The 16,404-nt window shown below is 38.8% G+C and overlaps 1 protein-coding gene across 1 annotated transcript; it reads right to left on the reverse strand.

Annotated features, from left to right (window-relative positions):
* Window positions 1-6,187: 6,187 nt before the first annotated feature.
* On the reverse strand, window positions 6,188-8,985 carry MAP10 (microtubule associated protein 10). The gene has a single exon (XM_063306806.1). The coding sequence runs from the start codon at window positions 8,939-8,941 to the stop codon at window positions 6,398-6,400; it is 2,544 nt and encodes an 847-aa protein (XP_063162876.1). The 5' UTR covers window positions 8,942-8,985; the 3' UTR covers window positions 6,188-6,397.
* Window positions 8,986-16,404: the final 7,419 nt, after the last annotated feature.

The raw sequence follows: 16,404 nt of genomic DNA on the forward strand, positions 1-16,404 counted from the left end.
TGGAACATTCTCCCCCTCTGAAGTGAGGTTAGCTCCATTTCTATTGATTTTCCAGAACTCCCTCAAGATCTGGCTATGTCATCAGGCCTGGGTGTCCCAGGGGACCAGTGAGATCTTGAGGGGGATCCATTATTGCTGTTAACACCCATTCTCTCTCATGCCTTGTTTTTTAAATTTTTTAATAGTGACTGTTTTTTTCCATGTTTACTGTATATAACTTATACACTGCCCAGAGTCACTTTTCATGAGATGAGCGGTCATATAAATTTGATATATAAATAAATAAATGAGAGAGAGAAAGCAAGCTGTAGTTGTTACTTATAACATCCTACATTAGAACTGAATTCTTTAACTGAAGAATTAAATTTTGTATGTGTTTTCCTTCTTTCAGTGAACAAGTCATTAAACAAACGTGGGAAAATGGATAACATTACTTAAATGTGGAAGTTTGCCATAATGATTTTCCAACTGTTATACAGAAAAGGCAAAACTCATTTTAAAAAACTAAAAAAATCACCCAGAAAAGCTCATTTTGATATTTTCCTGTCATCCGCAAGCCAAGTGATTCTTGGTGCCCAGTGTATGACCCATAGATACCCCATCAAATGGTTGAATCAACAGCAACTTTTCAAATTCAGGAAGAAGAACTTGTATGCAAAGAAAGAAAGAAGCCCCTCTCTCAACCTTTAGATTCTAAATGAAGGGAAATGTAGGAAGAGATCTAGGCCAGGGTTGATTATTTGTGGTTGTTATGCATGTTATGTATGTTATGTACACACCACACCCTTCAGCAACAGACAATATTTTATAGCCAAAGAGTGCAATTTCTCTGTAAAAGAGTTATTTTTCCAGTCTCTTGGGTAAAGGAATATTGTGGATGCTACAGAAGCATCACTCAAAAGGGCAGGACTAGAATTTTCAACCTTTGAGAGAATATTATTTTGGGGTTATTGTTGTAGTAACTTAAGCATGCTAAACCTACTGGATGTTTAACATGACTACTTTAGTGCTTATTTTTAAAAACAGCACACACACACCCCACAACAACACCCAACCCACAGTACTAAAAATGTCTGAAGGTAAGACTGTGAGGTCATAGATAGCCACCATGGGCCTCACTCAGGGGCAAGCAGAGGTTGCAAATGATGAGATGTGTATGACAACATCACATACTTGCATCAGATCTTAGGACACAGGTACATCATGGCGGCATTTGTGTGATGAAATTGTCTATGTGTGTCATCATTTTGGCATCATCATATTCTGCTCCAGATTATGCTCTTGGCCACCCTTGATTTATATTGTATTATAAAAATTATAAATAATATTGGTTACCTGTAACAGCATATTTTGTGACAGTAACATAAACACATAAACACTCTCCTTTTAGGGGGAGATGAGAGGTGATAGAAATGTGAATGATAAATAAACAATAAAGAGTATCAATTTTGAATCTTAAGAAAGTTGTAATAATTATTAAAACCTACCATTTTCTCTTGGGAAAAAATCCAATTTTATAAATGTCAAACAATATAATGCTGCCAATTTGTAAATCAAATATAACATGACCTTCAACAGCAAATAAGCATATTCTGAAATTACTTTAGCACATGGAAGTTAAAATAATTATGCTACATTGCTTACGGCTTGCTTTATTATAGTTGCATATTTCGTTTCTTGTAAAATTTTCTTTTAATCTTGTCTTTGCTTCTCATATCTTCTAGAGCTGAATGCAGTTTTAAATACAATTTTTATAATTGAATACATTTTTTATTCTGAATTGTGGCCAAAAGCAACTGTAATTGTAGATGATAGCAAGAAGCTATCTCCACCAGGCTATGTGATATACAGTAATAACAAAAAAAGAGTAATTTGCTTTTCTTACAAATCCAAGCATGGGCTGAGAAGATTTCAAGACAACTTTCAGACACCTGATTGCAGGAATTGAAGGACAACAGGTATTTTGGAGCTAATTCTAATGAGGCCAGACCACAATGATCATTTGCAAAATATTCTTTTAGTAACAATAAGGTGCAGTCTGTGGTTATGTAAATGAAGAATCAGTGGCCAATCGATGATGTAATGTAACTGTAAAGTATTACTTGTGAATAAAAATAGCTCTAAGCAAGTTGTATTAATAAATACATCTATAACAGTGTATAATACCGATTAAGAACAGAAGTTTAAAGCCACCTTATTTATAGGTTACTTTAAAACACAGGAGGCCACTTCAGGCCCATAAACCAGTAATGCTTTGGTGTACCTCCTCTTCATTCTCCACTGAAATGTGGTGGTGTGTGTTGCCATCAACTTTCAGAGGCAAGCACACTGCTGAATTTTGATGGTAAACCATTTGGAGCAACATGAAAGAGGGAAAGTTGACAAATGAAAAACATTCTACATGATACACATTTGTAGTAAGTTAAACTTCAGAAATATTGGACAGTAGTAATAAAAGGAAGGATAAATGGGGGAATGCTGTCCTGCCTGCTAAGGCTTTCATGCCTTTCCCCAGATCTCTTGAATACCATAGCTGGCCACTGACAAAAGTGGAATGTTTTGTCTGTGTGTGTGTGTGAATTTATTCATACATTTTCCTGGTCCCACCCACATTTTCCTTGTCCCACCCTCAATCTTAGCAGATTGCAAAAGACTCAGCATGATCATGCCCCCCAAATATTGTACATTCATTCTTTAAAAAGGCCATTTAAGGAAAAAAAAGTCATGGCAGAAATTCCTCCCTCCTTCTTTAATTAAAAAAGTAACTTGGTAACCGTATCCTGTTTGCGATATCATAAAGATGCTTTACAAATCACTACCATCATCATCACCATCACCATCATCCTCATCATCTTGTTTTGGCATGACTTTGGTGTTTCCCCTAAAACTGTAACAACTTTATTTACTTGCTCTTGTTCAACCCAACAAATGACAAGATGAACTCTAGTTTTTTAGAAGTGCAGTCTTCTAAAATACCCTAACCTGAATGCTGTAAAATTTCTGTCCTCACTTAAGGAATACCCATGCTTTTGGCAACTCAAACTGTAAACTGTTTTTTAATCTGTACTGTTTCATTTGTGGTGAAATATACCAGAAATTAGGGACGCAGTGGCGCTGCAGGTTAAACCACTGAGCTTGCCGATCGGAAGGTTGGTGGTTTGAATTCGCGTGCGGAGTGAGCTCCCGTTGCTAGTCCCAGCTCCTGCCAACCTAGCAGTTCGAAAACATGCAAATGTGAGTAGATTAATAGGTACCGCTTCAGCGGGCAGGTAACGGCGTTCCGTGTAGTCATGCCAGCCACATGACCACGGAAGTGTCTATGGACAAACGCCGGCTCTTCGGCTTTGAAACGGAGATGAACACCGCCCCCTAGAGTCAGACACGACTGGACTTAATATCAAGGGAAACCTTTACCTTTACCTATACCAGAAATTATTCTTTAAAAGATGTGGCACAGAGTTGTAAGAATGTTCAAAATGGCTTTTAATACTGCATGATTATGAATACTATACCATTTCTACTAATAAAATGTAGATTTTTTTAAAATGAACATTAGCAAGAAGAGAGTTCGTTATGGAACTCTGCTTAGGCCATATAAAAATTAGTGAGGCTCATTTAATTGTAATAAATTTGTGCTTTCATGTTTTCACTTTCATAGAAACAAAATGAATTAGGAATTAAGTATTTATTTCAAGTAGCCATGAAGAGCTTTCCAATCTTATGACTCAATCTGGCCTGCATGGTTCATGCACAGCTCATATAAGAAACTGCTGTTTCAAAATTTTGGAATGCAATAGGAAAATCAATTTCAACAAGCAGTTGTGTTTAATTCTTAAAAACTATCCTAGTGGCAAATTATTTCTGAGTTGGGGAAGTCCTTCCTCTCTCTTTCCTTGATGTGACTTGGAGCCAGGCCAGGAGGGGATGTTTCAGCTCCTCCCATGAGAGATAAGGCAAAAGGAAGATAACATTTACTGGTTGATTGAACTTTATTTACAGCCTGACACCAAATAACAATAACAGTGCAAGTTCAAAAATAATCAAAAAGGAAAAAATGGAGTGAAATAAGGTAAAATAGAATGAGACATGGTGATAAAATATCAAGATTTGTAGATAGCAGGTTTATCAATCCATTGAAGACAAAATGGAGCTGCTTCCTCCTTTGGAAAAACTCGAGAGAGGAATCTTCTCACTGTGACTGGCTCTTTAGTGCTTGACTCAGGCATTGGGTCTGGGAGCAGCAGCACGCATTGGAGGAGCGGTTCCTCAGCACTGGGTCTATATGTCTGTTTTATGTTTTTAATGTCTTTTGTTATTCAGTGGTTTTATTGGATTTATTACTGTACTGTTCCTTAATGATGGATACTGCCCTTTCTGAAAGGCTGGAGTGTCATCTTGGGCTTTGGAGAGATGTTTCACTTTTTGTTTTGAAACTTACAATAAATCTACTTTAGACTATGTTTTAAAAAACTGGTTCTCACTCTGAGATGGCATAAAAATATCTCCCTGTTTTCAGAGGTGTCTCTGGAGCCACAAAAGAGTTCAAAGGCTGCATACAACTCTGGGGCTCCAGGTTACCTCAGAACTATAGTGAAACGTTTTGTGTATGCAAAACCTCAGAACATCTAAGAGGGGACACATACTTTTTCACAGAACAGTTTACCTTCATCACCACAACAGCTTTGTGAGATAAGACTGGTCAGAGCAATAGTGATTGATTGAAAACCGCTCAGGGACTTTCACAGCGTAAGAGTGGACTTTTATCCACTCCTAGTCCAACATCTTAAATGCAACATCAGTCTAGAGGCAGGATTTATCTTCAATTGTGGTCTATGTTGTCTTTACAATGCCATACTTGGAGGATCAAAGCACTCAATTAACCAGTTTTCTCCAGATTATGCTCCCCCGCCCCGCAACACAGAAACTGGGAATGACAGAAACTCTGCAGAATGCCAGAATAGCCAAGGGGCATAACTAAACACTTGATGAAATGAGAAGTATTTATTTTACATGGTTGAAATGTAGTCTGAAATGCTTTTATATTTGGAATCTTGGATGCTAACTTGAGTTCTGATCTTGAAAGAGGAATTTCCTGCCTAATCTTATTACCAACCATCCTTTAAACTCTCCCAGAATTCTAGTGTAGTGTGAGGTTTCACAGAATGGAATGCAGCATGATTAGCAATGATTTTTAGCACATAGTAACAAAACATTTAAATAAGCAATGTTACTTGGTTCATAGCACACAAGATAGAAGAACCATCAGCAAGTCATTTTAACTTTTTAATAGATGAAAGCAAATTCAATAATGTGTCAAATATCAATGTTTTCCCTTAGTTAAAAAACCCCAAGAAGGAAGACTTATCCCATTTTTCTGGAAGTTGATTCAGTTAAGTTGGAAACTTTATCCTGCATGTTTAATCACTAGCAAACCCATATGTGTATGTCTACTGTTGGTTTCATTGATATTTGTGTAATTTTAATAGATAATATGCTATGCCATTTTTACACCTGCTATTAAAAAAGTCAATTTTCCTTAAAGCTGCTGAATATATATGACACAAGAGCTAATTAATAATAGGTGGAATTACCCTGAAGGTAGTGCAAACTGAAGACACAATGATTAACACGAAGTGCTAACAAAAGCAGGAAGAAATATGTTGGGATTTTTTAAATTATGAGGCAAAACTTAAAATTAATCTGTTATGACCACAGATTAGAGTTAACGTTATAGGAAAAAGAACTCGGTTAAGATTAGCATCTAACAGGGTATTGCAATTGAAGTAATAGTAGTTTTCAAATCATGTTCTGAAAATTTGCTGCTTATTGATGTGGAAACCTTAGGTTTTTAAAGTATGCATTTTATTGCACAATTCATACTTCATTGATAGCTATAATTCTCTTGAGCGCAAGCACAAATTGGCTTGCTTGAGTATTATTCTCTTTAGTCGTATATAGTCAACTACAGTTTACATGTTTTCTAGTAGCATTTAAATAGTTATTTTTTGCTTATTTTTAGTTTTGAAAGAAAAATTAAGATACAAACTACAAACTGGAGAACTACTTTAGGCACAGTTAATCTTGTCTACGCTCCTATGCTCAGTGAGAACAGATTTTTTTATACGAACAGGAGTCCTTTATGTCATATGAAAACTGCACTTGAATTTTGAGGCAGCAAATCACAGAATGTGGAGGATTAGGGGAGGGAGCTAAAACTTAAAAAAACCAACCAGCTATGCAGAGCTAGGCATACAGTCCAAGTTGTGCATTAATCTGAAAAATATCTGTGCATCCATTACTTATCAAGCAAAGCCTATACTTGTAAAAACGTCAAAACTACTTGAAAAAGTTTTCTTATTAAATATTAAGACATTTTCACTTTGATTCTGCATTATTGTTACATTGTGTATCCTGGAAGCTTGTTTATTACTAGTTCACTGATATGTTTACACCGATTTGTAATATCCATCATTCCAAAGCCATCCTCTTTTTCTTTGTCAGGTGCTTTGCTTTCTTCTAGTCCACTAAGTTCAAGGTCAGACACACTGGAGGGCAAATAAGAGCTAACTTGAGACGTCCTTACAGAGTGGCTCTTTTCCACAGATGACTGGCTTTTTGCTATGTTACAATTTGTATCAGAGTATTCTTGATTGTCCTCAGAAGTCTGTGTAACTTTCGTTTCCTTTTCATGAACTGTAAGTTGGTCCCTTAAAGTTCTTGCAAGAGAATCATCATATTTGTTCAATCCAATGTCTGTCTTTTTTTTAATAGATTTTAAATCGTATGTCTTTTTAAGAGTCTGAACAGGAGATATAGCTGAAGGTATTGGAAGAAGAGGTGAAATACATTTAGCAGGAAGACTTTTGGAATTTTTAGAATCAGAGTCAATGCCAGACTGACTGTGATCTGAGTTTATAGGTAAAGGTTCAGGGCTGCTCTCTGGAGCTTCAAAGCTTATGCCACAACTGTCAATACTGGTAAAATCTTCTGAATAGGCTGCATTTTCAGAATTAACTACACTATCTGAATTCTTACGTGCATGACTCTTTTCAAAGTTGTTGATTTGCCTATCTTTATATATATATGATATATTACAACCATCATGGTGCACGCATTTTTCTATCTTTGCGTTTATTGGGTTTTCAAGGGCTTCAGTATCTTGTAAAAAGACTCTTGGCAGATGAACTTCCAAGCTCTTTTCTTTGTAACTAGAATCAACAATTTCAGGTAAGTGCTTTCCTTTTGCATTGTCTCTACTCTTCACACCACTGGCTCCAACTTTTTTGGGAATACGAGAGCTTATTTTCTTTGTGGTCATAGGGCTATTTCGGTCAGCACTGCTTTGTATTAAAGTCTCAACATTTTCATTAATTTGAGCATTTTGATCAGGGATGCTTTTTTCATCACATTGCCCAGAAGACTTTGGATGACAGTCAAAGGAGCCCTGGAATATTTTTTCTTTGGCTAAAGACCTTTTACCCTTTTTTTCAAATGATATCTCACCAAGTTTTTTTCTACGATGTTCTCTCTTTTCGTGAACTTTCAACATACCCGGATTGGATCTCTGAAGACGAAGCCTTAGTGTATTTGTCAGACCATAAGTAAGCTTCCGTCTAGGGGGAGAATTTTCTTTAGTATTAATCTTTTCAGGGCTCAGAGGTCTTTCAAGGTATATTTGTTTTGTAAATGCTTTGCCAGGACAGATAGGACAGATGCCTTTTAAACGATCTGGGTGATTTCTTTTCAATTTAGGACTAGGTGATCTTCCTCTTTCTCTGCGGTGTGGGGAGTGTTTCTTATCATCCCAGCAGGCACACAGATTCTTGCCATTAGAGGGTGGTGTTTTTGTACCTTCTTCTGTGTTTTGGTAGAGCCATGCCAACTGAGGATGCACAGCAGATGGTCCTGGTGGCAGGGGCTGGCTATTCAGCAAGGAGAGTTCCACCAGCAAAGCATTCAGTAGAGGCAGCTGACTTAAAGTCTGCCTGAGTTGCTCAGAACTACCCACCCTGTAGGGTGAAGGCAAAAAAGCCTCCTCCGTACTAATTGCAGGCTCCTCCTTAACAAAAGGTAATGAAGTTCCTTCTTTGGGAGGTGAATCTTGAGCAGCCATTATTATCACTCTTGCATTAGGTTTAGGGCTGGGGCAGCATTTTTCAGTTTGATGGCTGTAATACATTGGTGGGGGACAAAAGGCATTGGTGTCGATCTCCAACTCTCCAGCAATTTCCTCCCCACTGGAGCTACTGGTAAATGGCTCTGGATCTGTACTAGGGCTGCTTAAGGACCCCTGGCTGCCACCGCCTGGGGCAGGGTCCTGGTCCTCCTCTCCCTCTGAGATGAGCTCCAGACTGACCCTGCGCTCCGCCGCTTTGCCCGGTGGGCAGGGGAGCTGCTGGGGCTGCTGGTCCCCGGCTTGGGCTTCGTCCGTCGCCGCCTCTCGCTCGAAGTGCTCCAGGCCCGAGGAGCCTAGGCTGTTGAGGCGATAGCTCAGTTTCAGCTCCCCCACCGGTTCTCCCATCAGGTCCCGCAGCGGGAAGTGACCCCTTCCACCCACCGGCCCGGAGCCTAGCAACAATTCCTCGGCGGCGGCCGCCAGGCAGACGCTGGACGAGCCGAGCAGGCGGGCGGGGCCCGAGTCGGGCGGCAGCGCCAGCAGCAGCGCATGGAGCGGGGAGCGCCGCAAGAGGCCCTTCAGAGCGTCCGGCCGCAGCCTGAAGAGGCACGACTTGCCTCGGCCGAAGGGCACCACCGGCCCCGGGGCGGCCTCTGGGGCGCGGACCAGGAGGGTCGGGAAGTCCAACAGCCGGAGAGCCACGGCGGGCCGGAAGGGGCCACTGACAGGCAGAGGCGTTGGCAGCAGCCGCGGCTCCACGCGCGCCGACTCCACCAGCAGCTCCAGCGAGAACAGATGCTCCCCGCAGCTATCGCCTCCCTCCATGCTACCCCGGCGGGAAGACTCCCCCGATGGCCTCTCAAGGCAGGAACACTGGTTCTCGCGAGACTGAAGTCGAGTCGTGCGGCAGCGCGAGCGCAGCCTCCGTCTATAATGATCGCTATGGAAGCAGCGGTCCTCCGTTGTCTAGCGACAGTTTGCCGTAGCTGCGCTTGAGCGCAGGGGCCGCAAAGGCGTCTGGGAATACGAGCGCCTTGCCGGGGAGAGGAGCGGAGTGCTCCAGGAGCGGAAGGCGGGAAAAGGGTGCGGCAGAGTGCTTCCGAACAGTGGTAGCTGCCTTCAGGGTGAAGGGCTGGGGTGCAGTTGCCCGAGGAGACACGGACCCGAGGATAGCTTTGACCACAATACTGTACTGCCCTGCCGAGTTGACGGTCTCTGGAGCGCTGACGATCCGTGAAAGCTGCCCGGGCTGACTTTTGTTAGGTTCTAGAATCCAAGAATGCTGAACCAGGCAAGATAATAAAATAAATGCCGTATAAAAAGAAGGAGCGGTTTAAGACACGGATTGTAATGTTGAAGCGTTGGGGACCGTAGACGTACGAGTCCTCAGGTGGGAAAGTGGGGTTCGGTTGTACTAAGGAGTCTCCCCATTTTTGCTGCGGAATAGAATCGAACGGTTCAAGTTCGATTTTGTTTTTCATTATTTGTATACTGAGTGATAATTAAAAGGGTACTTCTCCCATTTGTATTGTTTAAAACTTAATGCGTTTATCTCATTTTATTTTTCTGCTATGTGCAGAACTCTCGACAGTCGGCAGAAATAGAAATCTAGCTAAAAAATGAATTTATTTGTACATGTATCTCTTGCTTTTCCCCTAGAAATTTAAAGGTGTGTGTATGCATGGAAGTCTCTTCTCATTTTATCCTCACAACAACTCTATGAGATAGATTAGGTTGCAAGGTGGTGATTAACTTAAAGTTGCCCACTTGATTAATGGGTTCATGAAGCTGGGTTTCCTCACTCATTATGACACCTTAATCATTATAATACTCTTCTAAATGATGCGTGCAATCCAGGCAAATTTAAATACTTTAATTTGGAGAATTAAAAATTGAACATGTGATCATCACTATCTGGTTAAGATAAATAGAATGAACATTTAACTTTGCTTTAATTGTACCCAATATTTGTGCTTTTTCTATACAAGCTTGCTTGTATCAATGATCATTAGAGTTGATACTTAAATTTTTACATTGGTATATCTATACACATGTACACAAAAGGTGCTGAAAATGGGTGAGGGTGCAGGAGTGGCTACATTTTTTTCCCCCTATACTGGACACCACACGTTTACAGAGAAATTGGAACAGATTCAGAGAATGGCGAAGTGGATGATTGGGGACTAGTAATTAAGTCCTACGAAGAGAGATGAAAGAATCTGGCTATGTTTTGCATTGAGAAAAGAACACTGAAGTGGGATATAAAAGCACTCTTCAAATACCTGGAAAGATGTCACAAAAAAGATCAAGAACTGTTCTCTTATTTCAGAATTTAAGTTACAAGAAGACACATTCTAATTGAGTGTTACAAATGTTTAAAAAATCCCAATGGTAAGAGCAGCTGACAGTAGATTCAATTGCAGAGAGAGGTGATAGGCCCTCTGATGGCTGTCTTCAAGCAAAGACTGGGCAGTCATTATTGTATCTCTCATACTTTAATTTAGATTCCTGCCCTGGGCAGGGGACTGGTCTCAATAGCCTAAATGGCCTCTCAAACATTTTTATGTTTTATTGATTTCATTGTAATTGCTTTGTTGATTGTTGTGAGCCACCCAGAGTCATTGAGAATTTGGTGGCAAGTTTTTATTATTATTATTATCATTATTATCATCATCATCATCTATGCAGTTTCCAGCACTAGTAAACCAATGATTGCAGAGTGTCCTTCTTTTCATAACTTTTTATTTTCTGATAAGCAAAAAGTCAATGATGGCAAGATACAGGAGGGTTATAAATTTATTTGTACATGTATCTGTACATGTACAAATAAATTTGTACATGTACAGATACATGTATAGAAAATGGCAAGGTATGGATCTTTATAAAATTCTGTCAGTGAGGTCGGGCAATTGCAAAATTAAAAAAAAGTCTAGAAGTACTATCAAATTATATTACTTCTACTATTAAATTAATTCTAGTTTTCTGAGAACATAGGCTTTTACAAAGAAAAGTGAAGTTATTAATCACTGATGCAGAGAAATGCTGGAAAACATTAAATTGTTCCAAGCATTAAATAATGAATGGAAATTATCATTATTCCAGAACAATTTTTCTTTCAAACTCACTGAGTTATCCTTAATCTGGTTGCCTTTGGGGCTTCATCCAGGACTTTTAAGCATTTGGGGTTAGAATGATTTGGAGTGAATTACAGTAGACCGCGAGATTGCTTTTCTCAGCAGTTTGAGCCAGTGTACCATTTATGGTTTGGATTATTTTTGTTTAATGGGATTAACTGCACTCATCTCAGTTAGCTGGAATCTCAGCAGTAGTAACAGTTTTTAGAACTGTGAGAAGCTTTAAAGAGGTGCTTTACTATGCTTTGCTTAATGTTTGAATGAAGCATCTCTTAGTAGCTGCTTCACCACGGAATGTGACTCACTCCCCACCACCCAAAGCAGAGCAGCTTTGTTGCTTTGCATCAGCGTCCATTGTGATGCAGATCTGGTAGCCAGAAGAGGATTCTGTGCATGTTCTATACATGCACAGATACCTCTTCTAACTCTTCCAGCCAGGTACTAGATCTATTAGATGAATCTTTGTCAAACTAAATTGCATTACCTCCTTGTCTCAGTGAGACAGAGTGTTATCACCTCTCACATATCTTAATAGTTACACTGAAGCAGGTCTTTAGTTGGGAAAATGCAAAGCATCTGCTCTGCAGCTGAGATGAGGTCCCTCCACTCCTTAAGAGTGGATTGAGCCGCCCCATAGAAATAAGCAGATTTCTTCCCCTCAAAATAAATTTCTCTTTTCCAGTAATGAGATATTGCAGCCAGTAATGAGATATTGTATGTAAAGTATGAAAAACTGAGATTGGTTGCCATGTAGAATATGAACTGTAATGTACTCATTGTATATGGTTTCAGTATATGGTTTCAGGAAGGCCAGTAAGGGCCAGATACATTCCATCTTAAATTAATCTCCAAACATATTAGGTGATTTTTGAAATTTGCTTTTTAACAAAATATTTGTATGTATATATACATTACTGAAAATAAGGATGGAAGTATCTGAACTAATGAAGTATCAGGCTCTATGTTGTTTTAGCTTTATCATAAATACCATATCAGTCAATCAATATTTGATTATGGTCACAGACCAGAATTACAAATAAAATACAAATGGATAAAAATATGGATAAAAATACATTAAAATAAAACAAAACAAAACATAATATTAATGGTGGGATCATCAGTGGGCAATCACAGTCTGCCTAATTTTACAGAGAGTATAACAAAATTTAGTGACGTTCAAAGAAACTGAATCATACTGATCAGATAGCAACAAATGTATATAAAAAAGATCAGAATTTCCTAGGTATTTTATCAAATACGGAGTTATAAAATGGGTCCGCGAGTCCTTATAGAAGGTACAGTATAGCAGGACATGAGCTGTAGTTTCAATAGCCCTTTGTCCATAGTGGCACAATCTCAGTTCATACAGCCCTCCAAAACTGCAATATTAAAAAAAACAACTTCAAACGGATTGTTTTGGAAAAAAAATTATATGGTTTCAAATATCAGCGTCCTTCTGTTGGACTATAATCTGATTGTTAGGGCAAGGATTTCTATGACGTCATATTTTTTCTGGAACCTTTATTTGAATTTATCAGTAAGTTAAAACATGTTTTAGAGTAATCTGGTGAGAATTAGATGCTTTTTATTCTGCCTGAAAAGTCATATTTTGACTTTTTAAAGGTGTTATATCATATTTCTGCTTAATTTTGTAACAAACGACATATTTTGGTCATATTTTGGTCATTGGCAGCCCTCCTGGTAAGCCAGCAAGTTCAATCCAGCAAAGTAAGAAAGAATTTGCCTGTGTTTTTTTTTCTTATTTGCTCCCCAACTCAGGGAGGTGTGTGTGTGTGTGTGAGAGAGAGAGATGGGAACAAAGGCTTCTCCCTGACCAGGCCTGAAAAAAAGGTGAGAATTTGCCTGTTTTTTCTTTTTCTCATTTGCTCCCCAACTCGTGTGTGTGTGTTTGAGGTGGTAGAGTCATGTGAGAGCTGCAATCTGATTTCAACATGCCTAAAAGATGTTCGGTGAGTGTGAAATTACGGCATCATGGTCAAGAATTTGGGGAGCAGATTTTCAGTAGCGATGGTGATACTTCGTTTTGTAAATTGTGTGAAGTTAAGGTACCGGCCCAAAAGCGTTTTAATATTCAACAACATTGTGACACCACGAAACACAATAATTGTTTAGCAAGATTTACCTTCACTGAGAACAGGCAACATCTCCTTTTCGAGAGAGCTTCTTCAACTGCAGGTTCATCAAATACCCAGTCAGAATTTTGTAAGGATCTCTGTACAATGATGGTTATTTCAAATATTCCCTTAAGGAAATTAGGTAGTGGTAGCCTCAGGCAGTTTTTGGAGAAGTACACCAGTCACCCGATTCCAAATGAATCTACTATAAGGAAAAATTACATTTCTGCCTGCTATGAAGATGTGTTAGGAAAGATAAGGTCTGTTGACAATAAGATATAGGTTTCAATAGATGAAACAAGTAATGTAAATGGAAGTTATGTAGCCAATTTTATTACTGGCACTCTGAAATGTGACAAGCCTGGTGAAGTCTGTCTTCTAACATGTGAAACTCTACAAAAAGTAAACTATTCCACTATTGCTATGTTCTTTGACGATTCTATGAAACTACTCTGGCTGGATGGTATAAAAAGGGAAATATCCTTCTCTTTGTAACAGATGCCACTCCATACATGACTAAAGCAGCCAAGGGACTTAAACTTCTTTATCCAAAAATGTTCCATATCACATGCCTTGCTCATGGTTTACACGGAGTGGCTGAAGAGATTCGAAGCAACTATCCTGATGTAGATAAGATAATTTTGAATGGGAAAAAAATGTTCATTGAAGCTCCACTTTGAGTACCAAAGTTCAAAGAAATTGCTCCTACTTTGGCTCTCCCTCCCCAACCTATCATGACACGCTGGGAGACTTGGCTAAATGTGGCTATGTATTATTTCACAAATTATGCTTCCTTTCAGTGGATAGTTAAAGAATTTGACTGTTGTGAATCTTCCTCCATCAAGGTTGTGCAAACTTCCTTTTCTGAAACCTTGGCTGCAAACTTAGCATATATAGGATCTGACTTCAGTGGATTATCAAGAGCAATCACCCACCTTGAAACTGTAGGAATGGAACTTAGTGATGCACTGAACATTGTAAAACAAACAGTGATTTGAAGCAAGCAAAGGGGAAAGTGGCTGAAAAAAATTAGTGATAAACTGCAAAGAGTGCTGCAATCTAAACTGGGTTATTCAACACTTTGCAAAATAAGTAACGTTCTAAATGGACTTGAAGCAAAATTTGAAGACTTCGAGCCAGAATTTTCTCCAGATGAGTTTGCTTTTTTCAAATTTGTTCCTATAACCTCTTGTGATGTTGAACGGAGTTTCTCCAGATACAAGAATATACTGGTGGACAAAAGAAGGAGTTTTGAGTTTGATAACATCAAGATGCACATGGTCATCCAATGCAATTCTGCTGTTAATGAAAACTAATCCAGGGATGATCATTTTACTCTCAAAATGTCCATTTGATTCCTTCAATACTAGCACTTCTGCACTGGAAGTGAAGAAGAATAAACCTTTTAATTTGTGTGTGTGTGTGTGTGTGTGTGTAAGCACGATTTTTAAAAATTGGGTGCTAATTTCAGAAAAATTGTAAAGTCATATTTTTGCTTTAAAAGTCATATTTTTGGTCTAATTGGTCATATTTAAACGGTTTTAAGGTCATAAATGCTTGCATATTTCTAACATTTTTAGGTCATAGAAATCTGTGCCCTACTGATCACCTTTTCTCCCAGGTGTTAATACCTCTGTTCCAGAATTTAGTTCAAACAGATTTGTATTGAAGTTGCTTATTTCTACACATATATGTACTTAACTGTTTCTCCACAACATCTGCATGATGAACTATAAACAGTTGTGCAAAACTCATTTGGCAGTAAAAAAGGTAAATATTTACCTATATCACTAAGTTACTTTTTTTTCTTGAAACCATGATAGAACACATAGAGAAGGAAGTTCTAGATAACCCGCTTTATTGGAGTAGAGGTACATAATCCATGGGCTATATGCAGCACCATAGAGATTTGAGTGCCAACAATCAAGGTATCAGTTGGATTTCTATTGAAATGGGACCAATATGCCACCCAGATTTGGTCACTGGCAGGAAGGGATACTAAGTGCTAATGATTTCTGTTATTGCTACACCATGCCTACTGTTCTGTGCTTCCACACTGTACTGCTTCTCCTTCTCTGTGTCTGCTGCCCCATTCAGTCCTGTTTATTGTCCAGCCCCTCCTGCAATTCCTTCCTTCCCTTTCAGCTGAGATCTTTGCCATTAGCTTTGTATGTGTGCTTTTTTCCTTTCACATCCTTAACTCACTCCTTGTCTGAGTTCCTTTCTTAATTTCTTTTCCTGAACACTAAAGGGGGAGGGGGAAGCAGATTAGGCTTCTAACATCTCCAAACAACTCTGCAGGTCAAGTGCTAGTTCACCAGTGCTTTGGCAAACTATATCCTGGGCTATTACACACTGAGCAAATACAAATGAATTAAATATTAACTTTAAAATTTTGATTGTTAAAAATAATAAGTAATTGTTTTAAACTTAATAAATGTATTTACTTTTTAAACCTTATTTTCATTTGGGGAATGCTGTCCTACTGTGGATAGGGAAGAATCCCATCCTAGAAGGTTCAGACACAAAAAAGTTAAAGGAAAATTTAAATATAATCTGTCAATCAAACCTGAACCTATCAGTCTGGATGACTGACCCAGAAAAAAACCCCAAACTTTAAAGAAACAGTCAGAAGAAGGAAAATTCCCTCTAAAGTGGACTTCAAAAAGATGAAGGGACACTGGGATTCCTCCACTCACTGAGAGGAATGGAGCAGCTCTTGTCTAGCTGGCACAAAGATAGGTAAGCAGAGCCCCAATTCCCAGGGATTCTGGAATTAGAGAATCAGGAAAGATACGGTAGAACAATCTAAGGAACAGTGGAGGTAGATGTGAGATTAGAATTTTGGATTTATTTTGTGGAACTATTTGTTATCCTGTATCTGATGTCCTCCTTATTCTGTATATGCATTTGTGACTGGAAGGGCAGTCAATTGAAAGAAACCTACTGAAATCAGTTGTTCAGGTCTCCTTTTCATTATCTTTTATCTCTTTTGTCTTTTGCTCCCATTTATTTAGTA

The sequence above is a fragment of the Candoia aspera genome, chromosome 1, assembly GCF_035149785.1.
Source record: "Candoia aspera isolate rCanAsp1 chromosome 1, rCanAsp1.hap2, whole genome shotgun sequence".
NCBI lineage: Eukaryota > Metazoa > Chordata > Lepidosauria > Squamata > Boidae > Candoia > Candoia aspera.

Coding starts and splice junctions, on each gene's coding strand:
- MAP10 (XM_063306806.1), bottom strand. CDS start 8,941: ATGGAGGGAGGCGATAGCTGCGGGGAGCATCTGTTCTCGCTGGAGCTG.